A 17,159-nucleotide genomic window follows, 5' to 3' on the forward strand; every position below is an offset into this window, starting at 1 on the left:
GAAGAGGAATAGGGGCTTCAGTCCTTTGGGTCTAAATAAGTACCTGGTGCTCTGACCCTCCAAGTCCTTTGCTCTTCAGCAACACATCTTTCCCTTCCTGTGGGCATGGGGAAGGAGACACACAGGGACTGAACGAACATTTATCAGGTACCCATCATGTGCCAGCTGGAGAGAAAGCAGTGAAAGGGGCAAATCATGAAAACCCCTATTTTCCTGGAGCTGACATTTCTGGTAAAGAGGGGCAGATATTCAACAAGAGAAAAAAGCAAAATGTATAGTTCGCCAGATGAGAAAAGGACTTTGAAGGAAAAGAAAGCAGGAAGGTAGGATCAGGATGGGGGGAGATTGCAACTTTTGAGCGTCGTGAGGGGTGGCCTCACTAAGGGAGTCATATGGGACTCTCAGGAAGAGCGTTCCCCGGAGAGAGAATGGCCAGTGCAAAGACCCTGAGGTAGGAGTATTTTTGGCACGTTCAGGGACCAGGGTAGCTGAAGCAGGATGAGTGAGGGGGCAGGTGGTGGGAAGTAAGGGGCACATCGTGTGGAGTGGACCGCTCGAGTACTCTGGGTTCTACACTCAGTGGAATGAGCCACGTGATCTGACTCAGGTGTTCACGGGCTTTCCTCTCCACCCCTTCTGTAGCCTTCCCTTCTGTCTCTGGAAGCCTAGAGTTTGGAACTCTTCCCAACCTATCCCCTCCCACTCCTGACCCACACTGATGGCCAGTGTAGCACATCAGTCAGAAGCTTCTGTTTTAGAGGGAGACAGAAGACTTGGGTTTGAGTCTTGCCACCTTGGATAAGCAGCTTAACCTCACTAAGCCTCAGTTTCTTCATCTGGAAAATGGAGATGTAAGGAGTTGGTGAAATAATGCCTAAGTTTAAATATATCCAACACGGAGCTGCATACAAAGTGCAGGAAAAGGGATTATGATTAATAGCTACTCTGATGCACAAAAGAAAATAACTTCCTAACTTTCTTTTGGGGGTAAGAGACGGTGGATGCTTCCACGAGGGCAGTGTGGATGCAGAGGAGGCAATCCCGTTGGGAGTCCTGCTGGAGGCTGAATAACATGCCCCGGGGCCTGGCTCTGTGGGGAGGGGGCGGAGAGACCGAGGCAACATCTAGGAGTTGGGCTCGGAGGACTGGCTGGGTGGTGAGGCCATCATTGGGAGGGGGACCTGGAAGGAGGAAGATGTTGGGTGATGTGGAAGGGTGTCCAGGAGACGTGTCACTGCCAGGAGCAGCACCTCACCAGGCTGTTTAGTTAAGTGAGTGAGTGAATGTCCCCTGTGGGCCTTTTTTTTTTTTTTAACCCAATCTGATCTCTGCCTTTGAAAAGTGGAATTCATTCCACTGACATTTATTGCAGCCTCTGATACATTTGGTCGTACTCTTGCCATCTTATTAGGTTTTTTTTTTTCCTCCTAGCATCCTTTTTCTGTTCTACTAGAGGCTACCCCTTCTCTCCCTCAGCATAATGAAATTTCTGGTTTTTTTAACATTAAAAGTTAAAAAGAGGTTCCACATTCTCCTACTCAAGTAATTGAGGGCTTTTACACATTTTTACTTTGCTATGCTCCCCAAAATCTGTTTGGGTTCCCCAAGCAAGTGGGTTGGTCTCCCTGTGTCCCGATGGGGTTGGGGGCAGTTCCTCCTCACCGTCTCTGGTTCCCAGGAAGGGAGTGGGGGCTCTGTCTGTGTCCAAGCATGGCACAGGTGGCGGCCCGCCTCAGGTTCCAGCGGGAGTGTGCAGGAGAGACTGTCCTCAGGGCCTGCTTGTGAGGAGGTGTGGGTGGGAGGAACGTGGGTATGATGGGAAGGGCTTCATGACCCTGGGGTTTATTCCTGTCCACCAGGCCCCCTCCCAGGACTGCCACACCCTGGGTCTTACCACAGCTGGCATGGGGTGTTGGTGTGGGTGGGACAGGGGCTCCTGGGGGGCCCATATCGCCCTTGGTCCCTGGTCTCTTACACTCGTCCTTCACTCGGTCTCGGCAGTGTTTGTGGCAACACAGCCCGCAATCTGGGGAAAAGCATCGGTTAAGGGCCGAAGGCCCAGACCGTGCCCTATTCTTCCAAGCTGCGGGACTTGAATTCCCTCCCCCGCCACTGCTGCCCCACTCACCCCGACAGCGGTAGCCTTGCTTGGTGACACCCCAGAGCTGGGAAGAGGAAGCAGAACTGGTTACCAAGGCGAGGAGAGGGAGACTCGTGGATGGGGCAGGGGCTCTGTTGGAAAGGGTGGAAACCATCCAGGTTTTGGAAATTCTCAGTGCTGGAGGCTTAAGTGCGATCTGAAGATTAAAGGAATTTGGGGGTTCTCAAGTTTGGGGAGTCACCTAGGCTATTAGGATTGGATCAAATTTGGAATTCTATGGCAGGGATTGTGTCTGTTGCATTTCTTGCTGTGCTTCCCCCACCCCCATCACACACACACACACACACACACACACACCCTGAACCTAGAACTGTGTCGGCACACAGGAGGTGCTCAGTGAGTATTTAGTGAATGAAAAGCAAATTCGGGAAGTCCAAGGTTTGTAAATTAGCTTTGGTTTGGAAACAGAGATTTGTCCGTTATCCAGAGGGTACATTGGGAAATCATCCAGAGTCTAGAGAGTTGGTGATAGACTGTTTGGAGATAAGCTACTGGGGCTTACAGATTAAATAGGATTTTAGGGGTTATCCATGCCTTGGCAATTACCCAGGATGGAGGTCATCTGGGATTTGGGTGTTAGATTTTGGAACCTGACGTAGCAACTACCCAAATGTTTAAGGTATATGTGAAATATGGGGATTATCTGAGGCTGAAGGGATTTCTGGAATTTGGGGATTATTTGGGGCTTGGGGACGGAGTGTTCCAGGAAAGGACTGGCATCTGAGCCCAGATCGGGAGGAGCTAGGACACTCAACATGGGCCCCAAGGGTGAGAGTGCGCCCAGTGCTCACGAAACCACTGCAGCTGTGACAGAAGGTGGGCTTGCGGAAGGTGACCTCATGGAAGGTGTGCAAGAAGGCCAGGCCCAACTTGGAGCAGATGGCGCTGGCTCGGAGCAGGTACTCTGTCAGCTCCTCTCGGCTGAAGGAGCCACTCCTGGGGGCAGAGACCTTGCTTCAGCATGACTGGCCCCTTTCTCCTGGCCCCCGGGGTCCTGGCAACCCTGGGATCCTTGTCCTTGGGGGACCCAAGAGTCAAAGCACTTACTCCTGGCGGGGGGGTGGGTGGAGCCCATGGCAGGCGAAGGGGAAGTTGCCTGAGAGTCGCTCAAAGTCCTCCAGAGAGATGGTTCCTCGGCCTTCAGGGTCATAATTCTTGAACACAGACTTCAGAGGAGCATGGGATGGGAAGAGTAAGGCCAAGTCATGCTCCCCTCAGTCCTAGGTCCCCTCCTCCAGGCCATGTGTACAGCCTCCTGCCTGGCCCTCAGGAGCCAGGCCAGGCCCTGCCTTACCTCCACTAGCTGCTCCACATGCCGACCCAGGGTGGCCCTGTCGGGCTTGGGTGTCACACCAGGGGCCCATTCCACCACCAGGGGTGCTTTGAAGGGGGAGAGTGGCTGGGGCAGGGACAGAGGGGCACAGTTAGTCAGTGTGTAGGCCCGGGCTGCAGGTTGGAGATCAGGGGTCAGGTCTCACCAGACTCTTGGGACAGCGAGGCTCCCGGGCGTAAGAAAGCTCATAGATTTCGTCTTCCGTGTAGAAGAGATCCAGGGAAAGCTGGGGGTGGGCAGGGTGTTACAGACCCTCTGTGTCCATCTTCCTACCTACAGCCTGTGACCTGCCTGGGCCTCCATTTTCCCTCTGTTCCCAAAGCCCCCCTCTTCTCTGGGGGCCCCTGGAGCCCTCTCTCCCACTAAGACTGATCCACTCTGCACAGCACTCGGCCCTAGTCCAGATGCGCCATTTTCTCACCGAGGCTTTTTTTGGGACCCTATTTAAAAATCACACACACACACATCACAAACCCCTGCCCCTTTCCATGACTTTCTCTGCCTTGATCTTGTCTACTGCACTCATCATCTAAAAGACCACATGACTCACTTATTTGCTTTGTTGTGTGAGCCGTCCCCTCACTAGGATGTCAGCCCCACAAGAACAGTGACCTTTTCTTCTGACGCGCTCACTGCCATGTGTCTCAGCGCCTAGGGCGGCGCCAGGCTCGCCGTGTGGGTACCCAGTGAACACCTGGGCTGATGGTTTTTTGGCATCCGCAAAGCATAGGGCCTTTGGCGCCACTCATCTTGGGGCAGGGCCAGCTACACTGGGGGGCCCCACACTTAGGGGGGCCCATGCTCTGTTCAGTGCTCTACCATTACTGTCTTAAAATTCTTTAGCATTTGGAATAAGGAACCCCATATTGGGCCCTGTGAATTATGTAACTGGTCCTCCTTAGAATATTAGAAAATATACAGAGGGGGGCAAAAGTAGGTTTACAGTTGTAATACAAATAAATAATACAATAATAAGTAATAGTACAAGAATAAAGTCTATGTTTTGCATGTTTACAACTGTAAACCTACTTTTGATCACCCCTCTATACATGTATCTCCAGAATCCTGCACTTCCGGACTTAGGACATAGTGTGTGGTTCACATATGTTACACACGTGGGTTCTGAAGCTGGCCTGCCCAGGTTCATATCCAGGTTTCACTGTTGTGGGACAGTGGGCAAGTGACCTCACCTCCATGGCTCTCAGTTTCCCGCCCTGTAGAATGGGCATGATAAGAGACTCCCTTGGAGTTATGCGGGTGGAATAAAGTACTCTACAGAGAATGTTTTGCATGGTGCCTGGCCCAGAGTAAGTGATCGATGGTTATTACTGGCTTTATGCTCATTCCTGGATGGGTTAAAGCCCGGGATTTTGGACTAGTGACACGAGAAGCTCAGGATCTTTGAGTTCAGAGGTATGAAAGCCCAAAGCAATTCTGGAGGTCAGTGTATACTTGAGTTGCTGGGAGAATGGGAGAAAAATGTATCATTTACTTAGAGCTCACTGTGTTGCAGATATTAAGTTAAGCACTTAAGTGAATTATATTATTGATTGATTCTTCTCAACTACTCTCTGAAGTGGGTCCTATTATTATTCCCATTTTGCAGATAAGGAAACTGAAGCCAAAGGGTTAAGTGACTTGCCCAAGGCCACACACCTAGGGGGGAAAAAAACCGTAGCACCTCTGGTTTCAAAGCCCACACATCCCAGCACCAGTCTCTCTTGGTCCAGCATGCAGCCTGTCAGCCACCCAGAACCCTACATCTCAGTGCCCCAGGCTCAGCCTCAGGCAGCCCAGCCTGAGCAGGGCAGCTCACCGTGAGCAGATGTAGCAGGTCCTCATTGGCAGTGCAGGGGGGTTGCTGCTTCTGGAGCGCTGCCAGCTCCTGCAGCCGCAGGTACAGGCTGTTGAGCTTGGAAAGGTGCAGGCGGCCGTCAGGGAACCTGTCCGGGTGGGCCTCATACAGGGACACCAGGTCCTTGAGGTGCACACCCAGCACAGGCAGCCGGAATCCTGTGCAGCCAGCCCAAGTCCGGCGATAGCAGGAGTAGTTGTTGTGGGCAGCAAGTAGCTCAGTCAGCTCTAGCAGGGCCTGTGTGGGAGGCCACATTGGGGTGGGGAGGGAGGGCAGTGGCATGTTATTGGGAAAGCAGGTTCTCCCTTAGCACCTTGGAGGAGTGTATCCTAGCAGCTTCTTGTATGGGCTCCTGAGCCCCAGGGGCTCAGTGCTGTTCTGGACACCTCCCCGAGCCCCTCCATGTCCCACATTGGCATCAGCATCTTCCCACACTGCTCTTCCTCTTGGGTCCCTGTCTCTCATTCCCCATGCTGGAGTGATTTTTTCAAAACCCAGATCCGATCATGGATGCTGCCGTCATTCTCAAAGATTGCCTAGCTCCCGAGTGCCCTCTGGATAAAGCCAGACACCTTAGTTCAGCTTGCAAGGCTCACCTGGATCTCCCCCAGGCATCCCCTGCCATCTCCTGCCCTTAGCCACACACCAGACTCAGGAACGACTCACTCTTCCCAGGCATTCCCAGGACATCCCATCCCATGCTCCTCCCATGGGTGGCCTAAGTGTCGACACTCCTGGGGCATCATTTTACTCCCCATCTAGGCTGCAGTTTCTCTGCTAGCATCTCTCTCATCTCTCTCTCTCCAGTCCTGCTCAGGGCTGCACACAGAGAGTAAGAGGGGTGGGCATGATGGGTTGATGGGTGAAGAGGAAGGAAGACTGGCAGAGGAGGACAGAGCCTGGGAGTCTGTTGGATTTGGACGAGCAAGGGCTCCAGGTGGCTCCAGGGCCCAGGGAAGGGATGGAGGGGCTTGGGGAAAAGTGGGGGATCAGGGCCACTGGAACTTTTGGGAGGGTAGTGGGACCTCACCTTGGTGCTGTCAGGGCTCAGGTGAGCATGGGAGTCCTTGAGCCTGGAAATGGCACTATGACACAGGCCCCCAGTGACTGCCATCAGTGTGTTGAAATTCTGCAGCTGGCGGAGCCTCTAGGAAGGGAGGACAATGGAGAGGTGATGAGTGTCACGTGGGGCATAGCCAAGTTGGGGGTTCAGATGACATCTCAGTTGAGAGTATCCCAGTTGAGGTTGGAGTCTCAGGCATGGGTGGGTGCAGGCGAGTGTAGGCATCAGAGAGGTGAAATGTGTCAGGCAGGGTGGGCTGCAGCAGGTATGTAGGCATTACACGGGGGTGTGGAAGGTGACAGAATAACGTGAGGTCAGAAAAAAGCGGAGGGAGTCAGGCAGTATGGGGCGTTGGACTAGACAGACGTGTCAGGTGTGGGGGACTCAGACAGATGGCAGGGTGTCAAGCACCTGGACATCCAGTTGCTCTGAGAGCCAGACAGATGAGGGGAGACAAGAAGTCGGGCGTTAGAAACCGGGCAGAGGTGAATGGGGACAGAATGATATGGAGGGCTCGTACAAATCCAACAGACCCCCAGGCTCTGTCCTGTGCCATTCTTCCTTCCTCTCCCGAGACAGGTGTGGGGTCAGCTGGCCATCAGGGGGAATTGCCTTTCTTTCTCTCCCCTTTTCCAAGTTTGAAGGACACAGGTTGCATCAGGGAGAAAGTGGAACCGGGGAGGAGTAGCAGCAGGTGCTCAGACCCAGGAGACCCCAGGCAGACACCAAAACGGCAGGTCTAAGAGGCCGGGCTGGGAAGCAAGGGGGTGGGAGCAGCCAGAGGAAGGGCGTGGTCTGCAAGGAAGTACGCAAGGGGCGTGGCCACGCTGGGGGAGGGAGGGCTTCCCTTTTCTCCGGGAGGGAATGTATCTGTGGGGGAGGGGCGAGACGCACGGGGCGGGGCCAAGGAGAGACCTGCCGTGAGGGGAAAAGGACGCAGGCACAATCAGGAAGGGGCTGCTGGGGCGCAGGGACTGGGGTGGAGCAAGACGCTGAGGTAGAAGGCGTGAAAGAGATGGCTTTCATTGCCCTGGATACAGAATATTCAGGTACAGAGTTTGGAAGACAGACTAGGAAGGCCGTTGTCAGCTATCAAGTTTAGGATAAAGGGGTAGGGCCAGGGCGGGTTCCAAGCGGTGATTTGAAGGCCAAGGAAGAGGGCCTGGGCCCTGGCCCGGCAGCACAGTTGGTTAGAGCTCCACCGGATACTCCAGGGTTGTGGGTTCCATCCGGCCAGGGCAGGTACAAGAATCGACCAATGAATGCATAAGTAGAACAACAAATCATGTTCCCCGCTCCTCCTCCCTCTCTTTCTCTCCCTAAAAATTAAAAATAAATAAGTGGCCGGCACGATCCAGTTTAGAACCACAGAACTGAGGCCTGGGCAGTGGGATCAGGGTAGGGGCTCAATGCTATGGGGCACGGCCAGGGCATGGTGATGTCATCGCCATGAATGGACAGCTGGAACCGAAAGGGTGCAAGCACCCACAAAGCAAGCAGAGCTGCAGGCGCAGGCCTCACCTGTGCCACGTGGATGAACTTGTCTAGCACCTGTGCACGCTGCGAGGGCCCTGGACGGCTCAGGACCATGACCTGCACCCAGCGGGACACGCTGTTGCTGAGACCTACAGATCCTTCTAGGGCCGAGCAGCCCTGCACGGAGCCCTGTAAAACGTAGTCTCGCAGGTCCTGGGGCTGCGGGATGAGGTGGGCATGAGGGTAGGCCATAGCACTCAGGCCCTGCCCCTCACACGCCCATCCCCCTGGCAGTCATGACCTTGTGCATCCTAGCTCAGCTGTTACGTGTCTCTGACACCACCATGGCCCTTTCCCATCTGAGGAGAAATGTTTAAATAAAGGCAGGCACTCTCCTGAGTCCTTTGTCATATTAACTAATTTAATCCTCACATCAACTCTCTGAAGCTACTGCTATATTATTCCCATTTTAGAGATGAGGCCAATGAGGCACTGAGAGGGTAAGTAATTTGCCCAGGATTACATACGCTTGAGTCAGGATGGGAACCCAGTGTGTTGCTCGTAACTGGTTACCCGTTCAGTATACAGTAAGCAAGGGAAGGATGGTGAAGAGGGCATGAAATGGATTTCTATTTGTTCTGCTCAAGGGGTCAACATTCCACACCCACATGTACTGTGCTGTGCACATGCAAGCACGTGTGGACAATCCAGAGATTTTCACATTAAGAAACCAGATCCCAACAGCGTGATCAATTTGTAAGGCACATAAATGTCTAATCACTATATTGTACACCTGAAACTAATGTAATATTGTATGTCAACTGTAGCTGAAAAATAAATTTAACAAAAGTATGAAACAAAACAAAAAACAGATCCCCAACTTCCCTTGAAATGATGATGGCAATAGTGAACACGTTAGTTTGAAGCACGTGAAATTGCCATTTGGGTAGGTAAAATATGATAGCATCTACTCTGGACCAGACACTGATCCTATTTTTAGCACTTATGATGTGCCAGGCATTGCCACAAGCATTTTTAAATGGACATATTAATTTAATTCTCCCAACCAGCCAGTGAGGTACTATGACCTCCACTTCTACAAATATAAAAACTGAATCCTGGAGAGGAGACGATTTCAAAGTGACACAGATAAGAAGGGGCTGATGGATTTGAACCCAGGGGCTCTGTGCTCAGTCAGATTAACTCATTTTGCTAGCACCAAGTTTGAGAGTTTGAGATCCCTGCCTGATGTCCAGGCTGGGGTCCTCTCAGTACTGCCTGGCCCCAGCCAGGCCCCGCCCCACCACAAGCTCTCCCTAGCTGGAAAGAGGAGGGTCCTCACCGTGATAACCTGAAAGGACCGGAACTCCAGGTAAGTGAGGTGCTGAGCCAGCTCCTCTGCCTCCAGGTGGTCGAAAAGCAAGGACACTTTGCACTTTTTGCCCAGACCTGGGCTGCTCACCGAGGGTGGGGGGCCAGGGCCACCGGGGCTCAGGCTGGGGGCAAAGAGAGGCAGGGTATTGGAGCAGCTCAGCTTGGAGAATGTAGGGGTGTGGAGGGAGATGGCAGAGTGAGGGTGGGAGGTGGTCGGGGAGGGGCTGACTCACCGGTTGGAGGAATCTCCCAAGCTCCTCTGGGCTGAGTTGCCTTCCTGCTCCACAGTGGCCCAGAAGCGACTTATAACCTCTTCTACCTGGGGCTGCTGGTGCACTGTCTCAGGGTGTTGGATCAGCCAGTACCTGAGGGTGGTTTAGGGATGGTGGGATGAGGTGGATGTGGGGAAGCTCTCTAAAAGGGGTCTCGTAGGCTGAGGAATCTCTAGGTGCTGGGCTGGGAGATCTCCAGAAGGTCAGGCTTCAGGGAGGCACCATGCTGTCTGCAACCCCTGGGGTCAGCATTGAGGGCCTCTTAACACGGGCTGGTGGGTCGATGGGAGATAGCCTGGGGGGGGGTGGTGTCTCTTGGAAGTGGCATTGATAAGTAACAGGATAGTGGGGGGTCTCAGGGGATCTGATTTTGGGGGAACAGGATGAGGGGGGTATTAGAAACTAGGCTGCAGTGTGGGGGTTTAGGGGTCAGAGCTACAGGTATCTGGGTACCAGCTGCGAGAGGGATTATAGGATCAGGTTAGGGGTCTCTAAGAGGTGAGAGTTCTAAGATGCAGAACTAGGAGGGTCTCAACAACCAAACCAGGATGTCTGAAAGTGGGATTTGGGGGAGCAGGGCTCAGTGGGTGTGGGGGGAACTGGGCTGGAGAGTCCCTGGGAGGTGTTAGGGGGTAGCAGGGTGAGGGTCTTGGGTCTTGGGTATGGAGATCTTGGCCCAGCCCTACCTGACCAAGTGACAGATCTGCAGCCGCCTCAGCTCCTGTGTGTTTCCTGTGGCCTCCTGGTACTTGAGTTCTGGTTAAGGCTCTGATACCCAGCATCCCAAACTTGCCCACTCATCTTGTCCCCGTAGCTCCGACTCACATCTCTGCCCTCTACCCTCCACCCACTGCTCATAGCCCTGGGAGGATATAATGTCAGGAGACGGGCAGCAAGGCGGGCAGAAGGCAGCACCCAACTGTGCATGGCCAGTACCATGTTGAGAATGTGCTCCCCACGGCGCAAGTTGCCAGCCGAGTCTAGGGGCAGAGAAGGGGATTCAGTCAGAAGGGCCCCCGGGCAATGAACTACAGTCTCTAGAGCCAGTGGCCTGCCTGGTCCAAACCCCAGGTGACTCCTAACTCTCTGCATGAACTTGGGCAAGCAACCTGGCCTCCTTGTGCCTCAGTTTCCTGGTCTGTACTATGCATGAATCAGCATAGTGGTTCCCTGGTCTGTACTATGCATGCCTAGCAAGTCATGTTGAAGATAGAAATATCAGACTACCTCTCTCTCTCCACATTTCAGGAAAGAGAAACACAGGTGTGTTTCTTATCTCTGTAGTGATTGAGGGCCCTTTCACATACTCCATGTTACAACTCCCAAAACTGAGGCCTAGAGAGAGGTGGGTGATTGGTCCAACCTTAGGATCGGGGAGACTGGCCAGGGAGGGAGACACTCACCGAAGGACTGAATGCATTTCTCCAGCAGTTCATCTTCACTGCAGCCACCCTCTTTCAGCATGTCCAGGGCCATGGAAGCCATGACCTTGCTGATTTCCCGGGGACTGGGGCATGTCTTGTGGCGACGGGCTGGTCGGGGCCGGCCCCGTCCTCCTGTCTTTCCCGGGCATTCCTGGTGAGACTTCCTGTGGGGATCCCCCCTAGGAAGTCATGGGAGCCCCTTCCTTCAGGCAAGCTCCCAGAATCCTTCTTGGCCCCAAAGCCCCAAAGGCAAAATCCTAGGGTTATTCCTGACCTCCCATGGACTCATGGGAGAAAACCCCCAGAGGATTCCAGATCATGAGAGACTTCTCCAAGAGTTACTCCTGTCTCCTGCAGGGAATCAGGAAAAGACCCTCAAGACTACCCTGAATCCCCACCAAGAGAATCATGAGAGATGACCCTCCAGTGAATCAAAATGCCCTCCAGGCATTGCCCCCAAATTCCCCTTGACTGTTTGATCCCAAAGCATTGTGGGAGACACTTCCTGTTGGCAGACCCCTAGGATTACTGCTGATCTTAAAGGAAATCATGGGTGAAGACCGCCAGAATCCTGTCTTTCCCAGGGGAATCATAGTAGATTGTGCCTTCAGGGAGACTCCTCAGAATTCCCCTTTGTTCTCCAATGCCCTGCCTTCTTTCCCCAGCCCTCCTGAGAGGAGCAGCCCCCTGAGATTCCACCTTTCCCCCCTCCCCTACCTTGACCCTCCCATCAAACCAGCCCTTCCATAGGACTTGAGTCTAGCCATCCACCTGAGTCCCTAGATTTGGAGCCTAGAGAGAAAATACTGGAGCTCTCAGAACTGGGTGGGGTCCTTGGAGCTGAGGCAATTTCAAAGAAGGTTTAAAAATAACCTTCACTCTGCTTTGTGCCTCCCCAAGGTTCGAGGGTACAGGCTGGTGTTCCTTTCGGGGAAAGACTATAATGGAGAGACAGGGACAGTGGAGGGAGCAAGGGGGAGTCCAGGCAAAACAGCCTTGGCTTCCACAAGTCAGACAAAACGAGGTTAGAGAAGTGTACACTGGTTGTGCGGCTATGTTAGTCACTTACTTTCTCTGGGCCTCAGTTCCCTCATATGAAAAACGAGAGTCATCACTGGACCTTCCCCAGGAGTCTGCTGAGTATTCAATGCCTTGCTCTTCAAACTTGATAAGGGTCTTAGTCTGCTCAGGCTATTAAGTGGCCAAAGGTAGGGAAGCTGAACTTGAGATGCAGAGAGAGAAACTGATGGAGCTGGCTACAGGTAGGCCTGGGGCATGGATCGAGTGCCAAATATGTCCTGGGCAGAGGTTGGAACAACTATCTAGATCAGTGGCTTTCAGAGCATGGTCTCCAACCTATACAAACAGCAGCCCCTGAGAACTTCATTTAATACGAGTTCTCAAGCCCCACCCCAGACTCAAAGAATCAGAAAAATTGGAGGTGAGCCCACTAACCTGTGTTTTACAAGCCCTCAAGCTTGAGAACTACTAATCTAGAGTCTCACTGAACACTTATGTGACCTTTCTAGGAGGGACTATGATTATTTTATTGACAGAAGAAAAAACTGAGGCACAGAGCAGTTAAGGTCCCTTCCCTAAGGTCCCAGAGCCAGAATATGAGGCAACTAGGTGTCAACCACTCAACTGCTGGATGTTATGGGGGGGGGGGGGCCCTTTGTCCATCAGAGACATGCTGGAAGAGGCTGGAGGAGTTGTCTAGGTTAGGAACCCAAGGACCACCGTCCTGTGAGGGCAGGAGGGCTGGCTTGCCCTGGTGATAGAAGCCCATTCCAGAACCTGATGCTATACCCAGCTGCGAGGCCCTTACTTGCAGACTGCCAGCCCTGGTAGTATCTGAAGCAGTCAGGAGGGGTTCAGGAGACAGGGGAGCCGCTTTGCCCTGCTGCACACTCCCATCCCCAGGGGCAGGGCTCTAAAGTAGCCTGGAGCTTCCAGTTCAGGGGACAGCAAGCACCTGTGATAGGGAACCAGGAAGACCCCAGGGGGGACAGAGTACCCAGCCTATGGAGATAGCATGAGGGTGGGGGTGGGGAGAAGGGGATCCCGAGCAGTTCCAACTCCAGAGAGAGAGAGCGGACTAGACGCAGACGCTCACACAAAGAGCCCCAGCCTTGGCTAGCTCCCGTCTCCCTGAAGCATCTTTCCACCTGGCGCCCCCTGATCTGCCCCTGCTCCCGGGGTAGCCTCACACCCTACCAGCTGGTTAGTGCCTTCCAGCCTTCCCACACAGTGGGAGGCCCGGGGCCTTCGAGCGCTCCGCTCCAGGTCTCCTGGAGGGTCCTCTCACCTCTTGCAGTCTTTCCTGTTCATGTTTCCTGAGGGTGGGGTGGGGCGTGCAGGGGGTCTTGCAAGAATCTGGCTCCGCTTCTCCTCCCTCACCAATGCTCCAGCTTCTCAGCCCCTTGGGAGCTGGGGCCTCCTCAGTGCTTGGGAAGGAAAGAGGAACTGCCCCTCCCCACCCAGCCCCAGGCCAGGGGGAAGGAAGAGGCTGAGGAGAGACCAAAGTTCCCCCCTCCCCCAACATGGGGATCCCTGCAGGCTGAGGTTTCCGGTGCTGCTGGCCCCCACCCCCCGTCACCCAGCGGTCTCTCTCTATCTCCCCCATCTTTCTGTCTCTAGACCCGTGATTCTCTGTTCTGTCATTTTCATACTTCAATAAAAGCAGTTTTAAAAAAAAACAAACTATGCCTAATATGACACATTTATGTAAAAACACATTCAAAAGAAAAGTCTATATATTTCTGTAAGGACAATGCACAAAGGTTTCAGTGGAAAGTTACAGACAATATTTTGTGTATTCCTTTTAATGTTTCTTTTATTCAAAGTTTAGTATTAATAACACCATTTGTACCCCATAAAACATTTTTACTTTGTTACCTTTATTATAACAAACCCTTATGTAGTGCCTACTGTATACCAAACACTATTCTACGGGCTTTTAAAATATTAATTCAATCAATCTTTACACAATCCTTTTTTGTAAGATTTTAAATTTATTTTTAGAGAGAAGAGAAAGAAGGGAGAAAGACGTCAACTCGAGAGGAACATCCATCCGCCACCAGTCTATGTGCCTCAGTGGGGATTGAATCCGCAACCCAGACATGAGCCCCAACTGGGAATCAACCAGAGACCCTTTGTTTCATGGGCCCATGCCCACCTTTGTTTCATGTGGCCCAGCTGAGACACACTGGCCAGGGCAAATCCTGACACAATCTTCAAGACTGTTATCTTATTATGAAAACATTAGAGATGGGGTTCAACCCTCTGGGAGCCTCCTTCCCAGCCTACTGTTAGGCAGGGGTGACCAATAGCATACATCCTCAGGTTTCATCCCATCTGTTAGCTGTGCATTTATTTGGGTCCACAAATACGTGCTCCTAGAAATACAGACTTTTCCTTTGAGTATGCACGTTTTATTCTTTTACCTACATGTGTTATGCTTGACATGTTTTTTAACTGACATACAAATAAGAACACAAGTCCTAAGTGCCTAGGTTGGCAAATGAGGACAAGCGACATATTTATGTGCCAATCACCCAAACGAAGAAACAGAACATTTCTATCCCCTGCCAGCCCCCTGAAGCTCCTTCCGGGGCCACCTCCCAGAACGTAACCTCCAGCCTGAACTACAGCAGAGCCCGTTTGCCCGGTTGTGAACTGTATGCAAATGGCCTAATTTATCGTGTTTGGCTTTTTTCATGAAACATCATGTTTTTGCAATTTTTCCATGTTATTGTATTTTGTTGTAGTTTATTCCTTTTTTTTAAAGCTATATAATCTGTCATCATGTGACCAACCTATGAATTATTGGTCTATTTGTTTTGCGTTGTTTCCAGTGGGGGCTGCTGTGAATACTGCTGCTGTAAACAGTCTGTCTTCCGACGGACGCGAGAGTGCAAGGCTCATGGGGCGCACCCCCAGGAGCAGTGTCAGTGGCTCGCAGTTGTGAAGGTGATTCTGCCAAGCCTAGTGTGTAGTCAATTCAACCAAAACTCTCTTAAAAGTATATGCGTGCTCCTTTCTCTCCTGCACTAAATGAAGTCATCGTGGATGTTTTTCTCACACCAGAGCGTTTAGACAAGCACAGAGCCCGTTCTCTGGCTCTTCCATGACGTGGCACACCGTGTAGTTTCAGACCCCCTCTCTGTTATCTCTTCCCCTTGCTGCTGCTTTTCCTTTCTGTCTTCTCAGGTCTCCAGCCGTGCAGCCATGACGTGCTGTCCGTCCCTCAGCCCATCTCCTCAGCACGGGCATCTCCCAGCTCATGTGAGTCCTGGCTGAGCCCAGCTCCTGGTGGGACAGTGTCTCCGAACCCTGGGGTTTTGGAGAAGCCTCAGGGAGTGTGGGAGGCCCTGGCACTGGTGTGTCTGCACTGCCCTCGGGGCTGGCGGGGATGGTTAGTACCAACAATAACACTGACAACCAGAAAGGGACAGATTTCTGAAGCAAACCACAAAAACTCATATGGCAGGAAAGGGTGCACACGATAACATCCAAATAAGGATTTCTTTTAAAGAGTATACCATGGGACAACTGTCAGATGATAGAGCAGGGAAAGGTATTCCCAATGTCTGCAATCAATGAGACACTAATAAATATCAGGAATCTAAAGGGAACAGCTGCAATCAGCAAGAAAAAAAAAGAGGAGAGTATCTCTGATAGAAAAAGGAGGGTATCTCTGATAGGGGAAGGAGTATGAGCAGGTGATGAGGAAACGAAAAACTGACAGGCACCGGAGAAGAGGCTGAGAGTTGTTGGGAACTGATCAGGGCAGGGCAAGGTAAGGGGCAGTGGGTCGTCCAACCAGCCTGGCAATATCAGAGGTTGGAAACTGCCAAGAGGAGGCTGGGGATGCAGGGACCTAGGAACCCTTCTACCTATAGTGGGCAGCCGTTCCCAGGAGCCACTTGACACTACTTAGTCAGATAACTGTGACACGGAGCTGTCATCCTGCAGTTAGCTCCTGTGTGTACGTACAACATTCTCCTTCAACTCAGGGGAGTAAGGGGACATAGACGAGGATGTTCGCTGCCACATTATTTCGGGGCAGCTGGGGATAGCCTGGTGTCCACCCGCAGGGGAGGAGATAGGTAAACAGAAGGGGGCAGTCACCAGGGGGTCCTGCAGCCACAGTGGGGGGGGGGGCGCCCACAGAGCATCATGTCTTCTCTTAAAAAAATTAATTTATTAAAAATTTTTTTCTTTTATTGATTCCAGAGAAAGGGGAAAGGAGGAGAAAGAGGGAGAGAAACACCCATCAGTTGCCTCTTGCACATGGCCTCACTGGGGACCGAATCCAAAACCCCAGGCATGTGCCCTGACTGGAAATCGAACCCGTGACCTTTCACTTGGTTTGGGATGACACCCAACCAGCTGAGCCACACATGGGTCTTTTTTTTTTAATTGATTTTAGAGAGGGGGCACAGAGAGAGAGAGAGATTGATTTGTTGTTCTACTTATTCATTGTTTTTTTTAATTGATTGATTTTAGAGAGAAAGAAACATCAACTGGTTGTCCCTCCCATCCATGCGTTCATTGGTGGTTCCTTGTATGTGCCCTGACCAGGGATCAACCCCTAAAATTGGGATACTGAGGCACCCAGCCAGAGCTATCATGGGTCGGTCTTAAAATGAATAATGATGACTGAAAAAAAGAAACATTATTAATATCTTATGATGTAAAGCACAATGACAGAATGATTTTATATTATATATAAAATTCTAAGGAAAAACTTAATATTTAATGTACATGTGTGTTGTAGAACATAACACAGAACTGTATTGCACTACATAATTGCATTTGTCTAAATATATAATTATATAATTAGGCATTATATAATTCAACAATATGGTACAAACTTACATGTTATATACAGGGTTGGGCAGAAATAACACCATTGATAGGGTTGGTAAGGTACGTGAATGCACAGAAATTTGAACATTTCACCTAAAATGTCATATGGTGTGCTTGAGCGTGATATTGTTATGTTGCAGAATTATATGCTTATGTAATAAAAAGATTTTTATGTAATAAAAAAGGGGCTGGACCCTGTATTACAATATTACATACTATATATCACAGTTATATCAATATATCAATATTTAACTATATAACACCTAGCAACCTATTATACATTTAATATTTTATATATAATTTTATTGACCTGCAAGATATTGTTTT

General features: G+C 51.3%; 1 protein-coding gene across 3 annotated transcripts; it reads right to left on the reverse strand.

Moving 5' to 3' along the window:
• Positions 1–49: 49 nt before the first annotated feature.
• Positions 50–13,412, reverse strand: RASGRP4 (RAS guanyl releasing protein 4). 3 transcript variants are annotated; one of them, XM_036013577.1, is made up of 17 exons: positions 13,267–13,412; positions 10,938–11,122; positions 10,409–10,514; positions 10,221–10,283; positions 9,496–9,627; positions 9,231–9,384; positions 7,934–8,107; positions 6,380–6,496; positions 5,311–5,586; positions 3,640–3,720; positions 3,456–3,560; positions 3,209–3,327; positions 2,953–3,097; positions 2,129–2,165; positions 1,895–2,026; positions 1,663–1,775; positions 50–1,181 (listed from the first exon to the last, which is right to left on the reverse strand). In XM_036013577.1, the coding sequence occupies exons 1-17, from the start codon at positions 13,287–13,289 to the stop codon at positions 1,125–1,127; spliced, it is 2,019 nt and encodes a 672-aa protein (XP_035869470.1). In that variant the 5' UTR covers positions 13,290–13,412; the 3' UTR covers positions 50–1,124. The 3 variants fall into 3 exon arrangements, with proteins under 3 accessions (XP_035869470.1, XP_035869469.1, XP_035869468.1); XM_036013576.1 differs by having other exon boundaries at positions 10,938–11,137; XM_036013575.1 differs by having other exon boundaries at positions 50–1,775; positions 10,938–11,137.
• Between the last annotated feature and the right edge of the window lie 3,747 nt (positions 13,413–17,159).

The sequence above is a fragment of the Phyllostomus discolor genome, chromosome 12 (assembly GCF_004126475.2).
Source record: "Phyllostomus discolor isolate MPI-MPIP mPhyDis1 chromosome 12, mPhyDis1.pri.v3, whole genome shotgun sequence".
NCBI lineage: Eukaryota > Metazoa > Chordata > Mammalia > Chiroptera > Phyllostomidae > Phyllostomus > Phyllostomus discolor.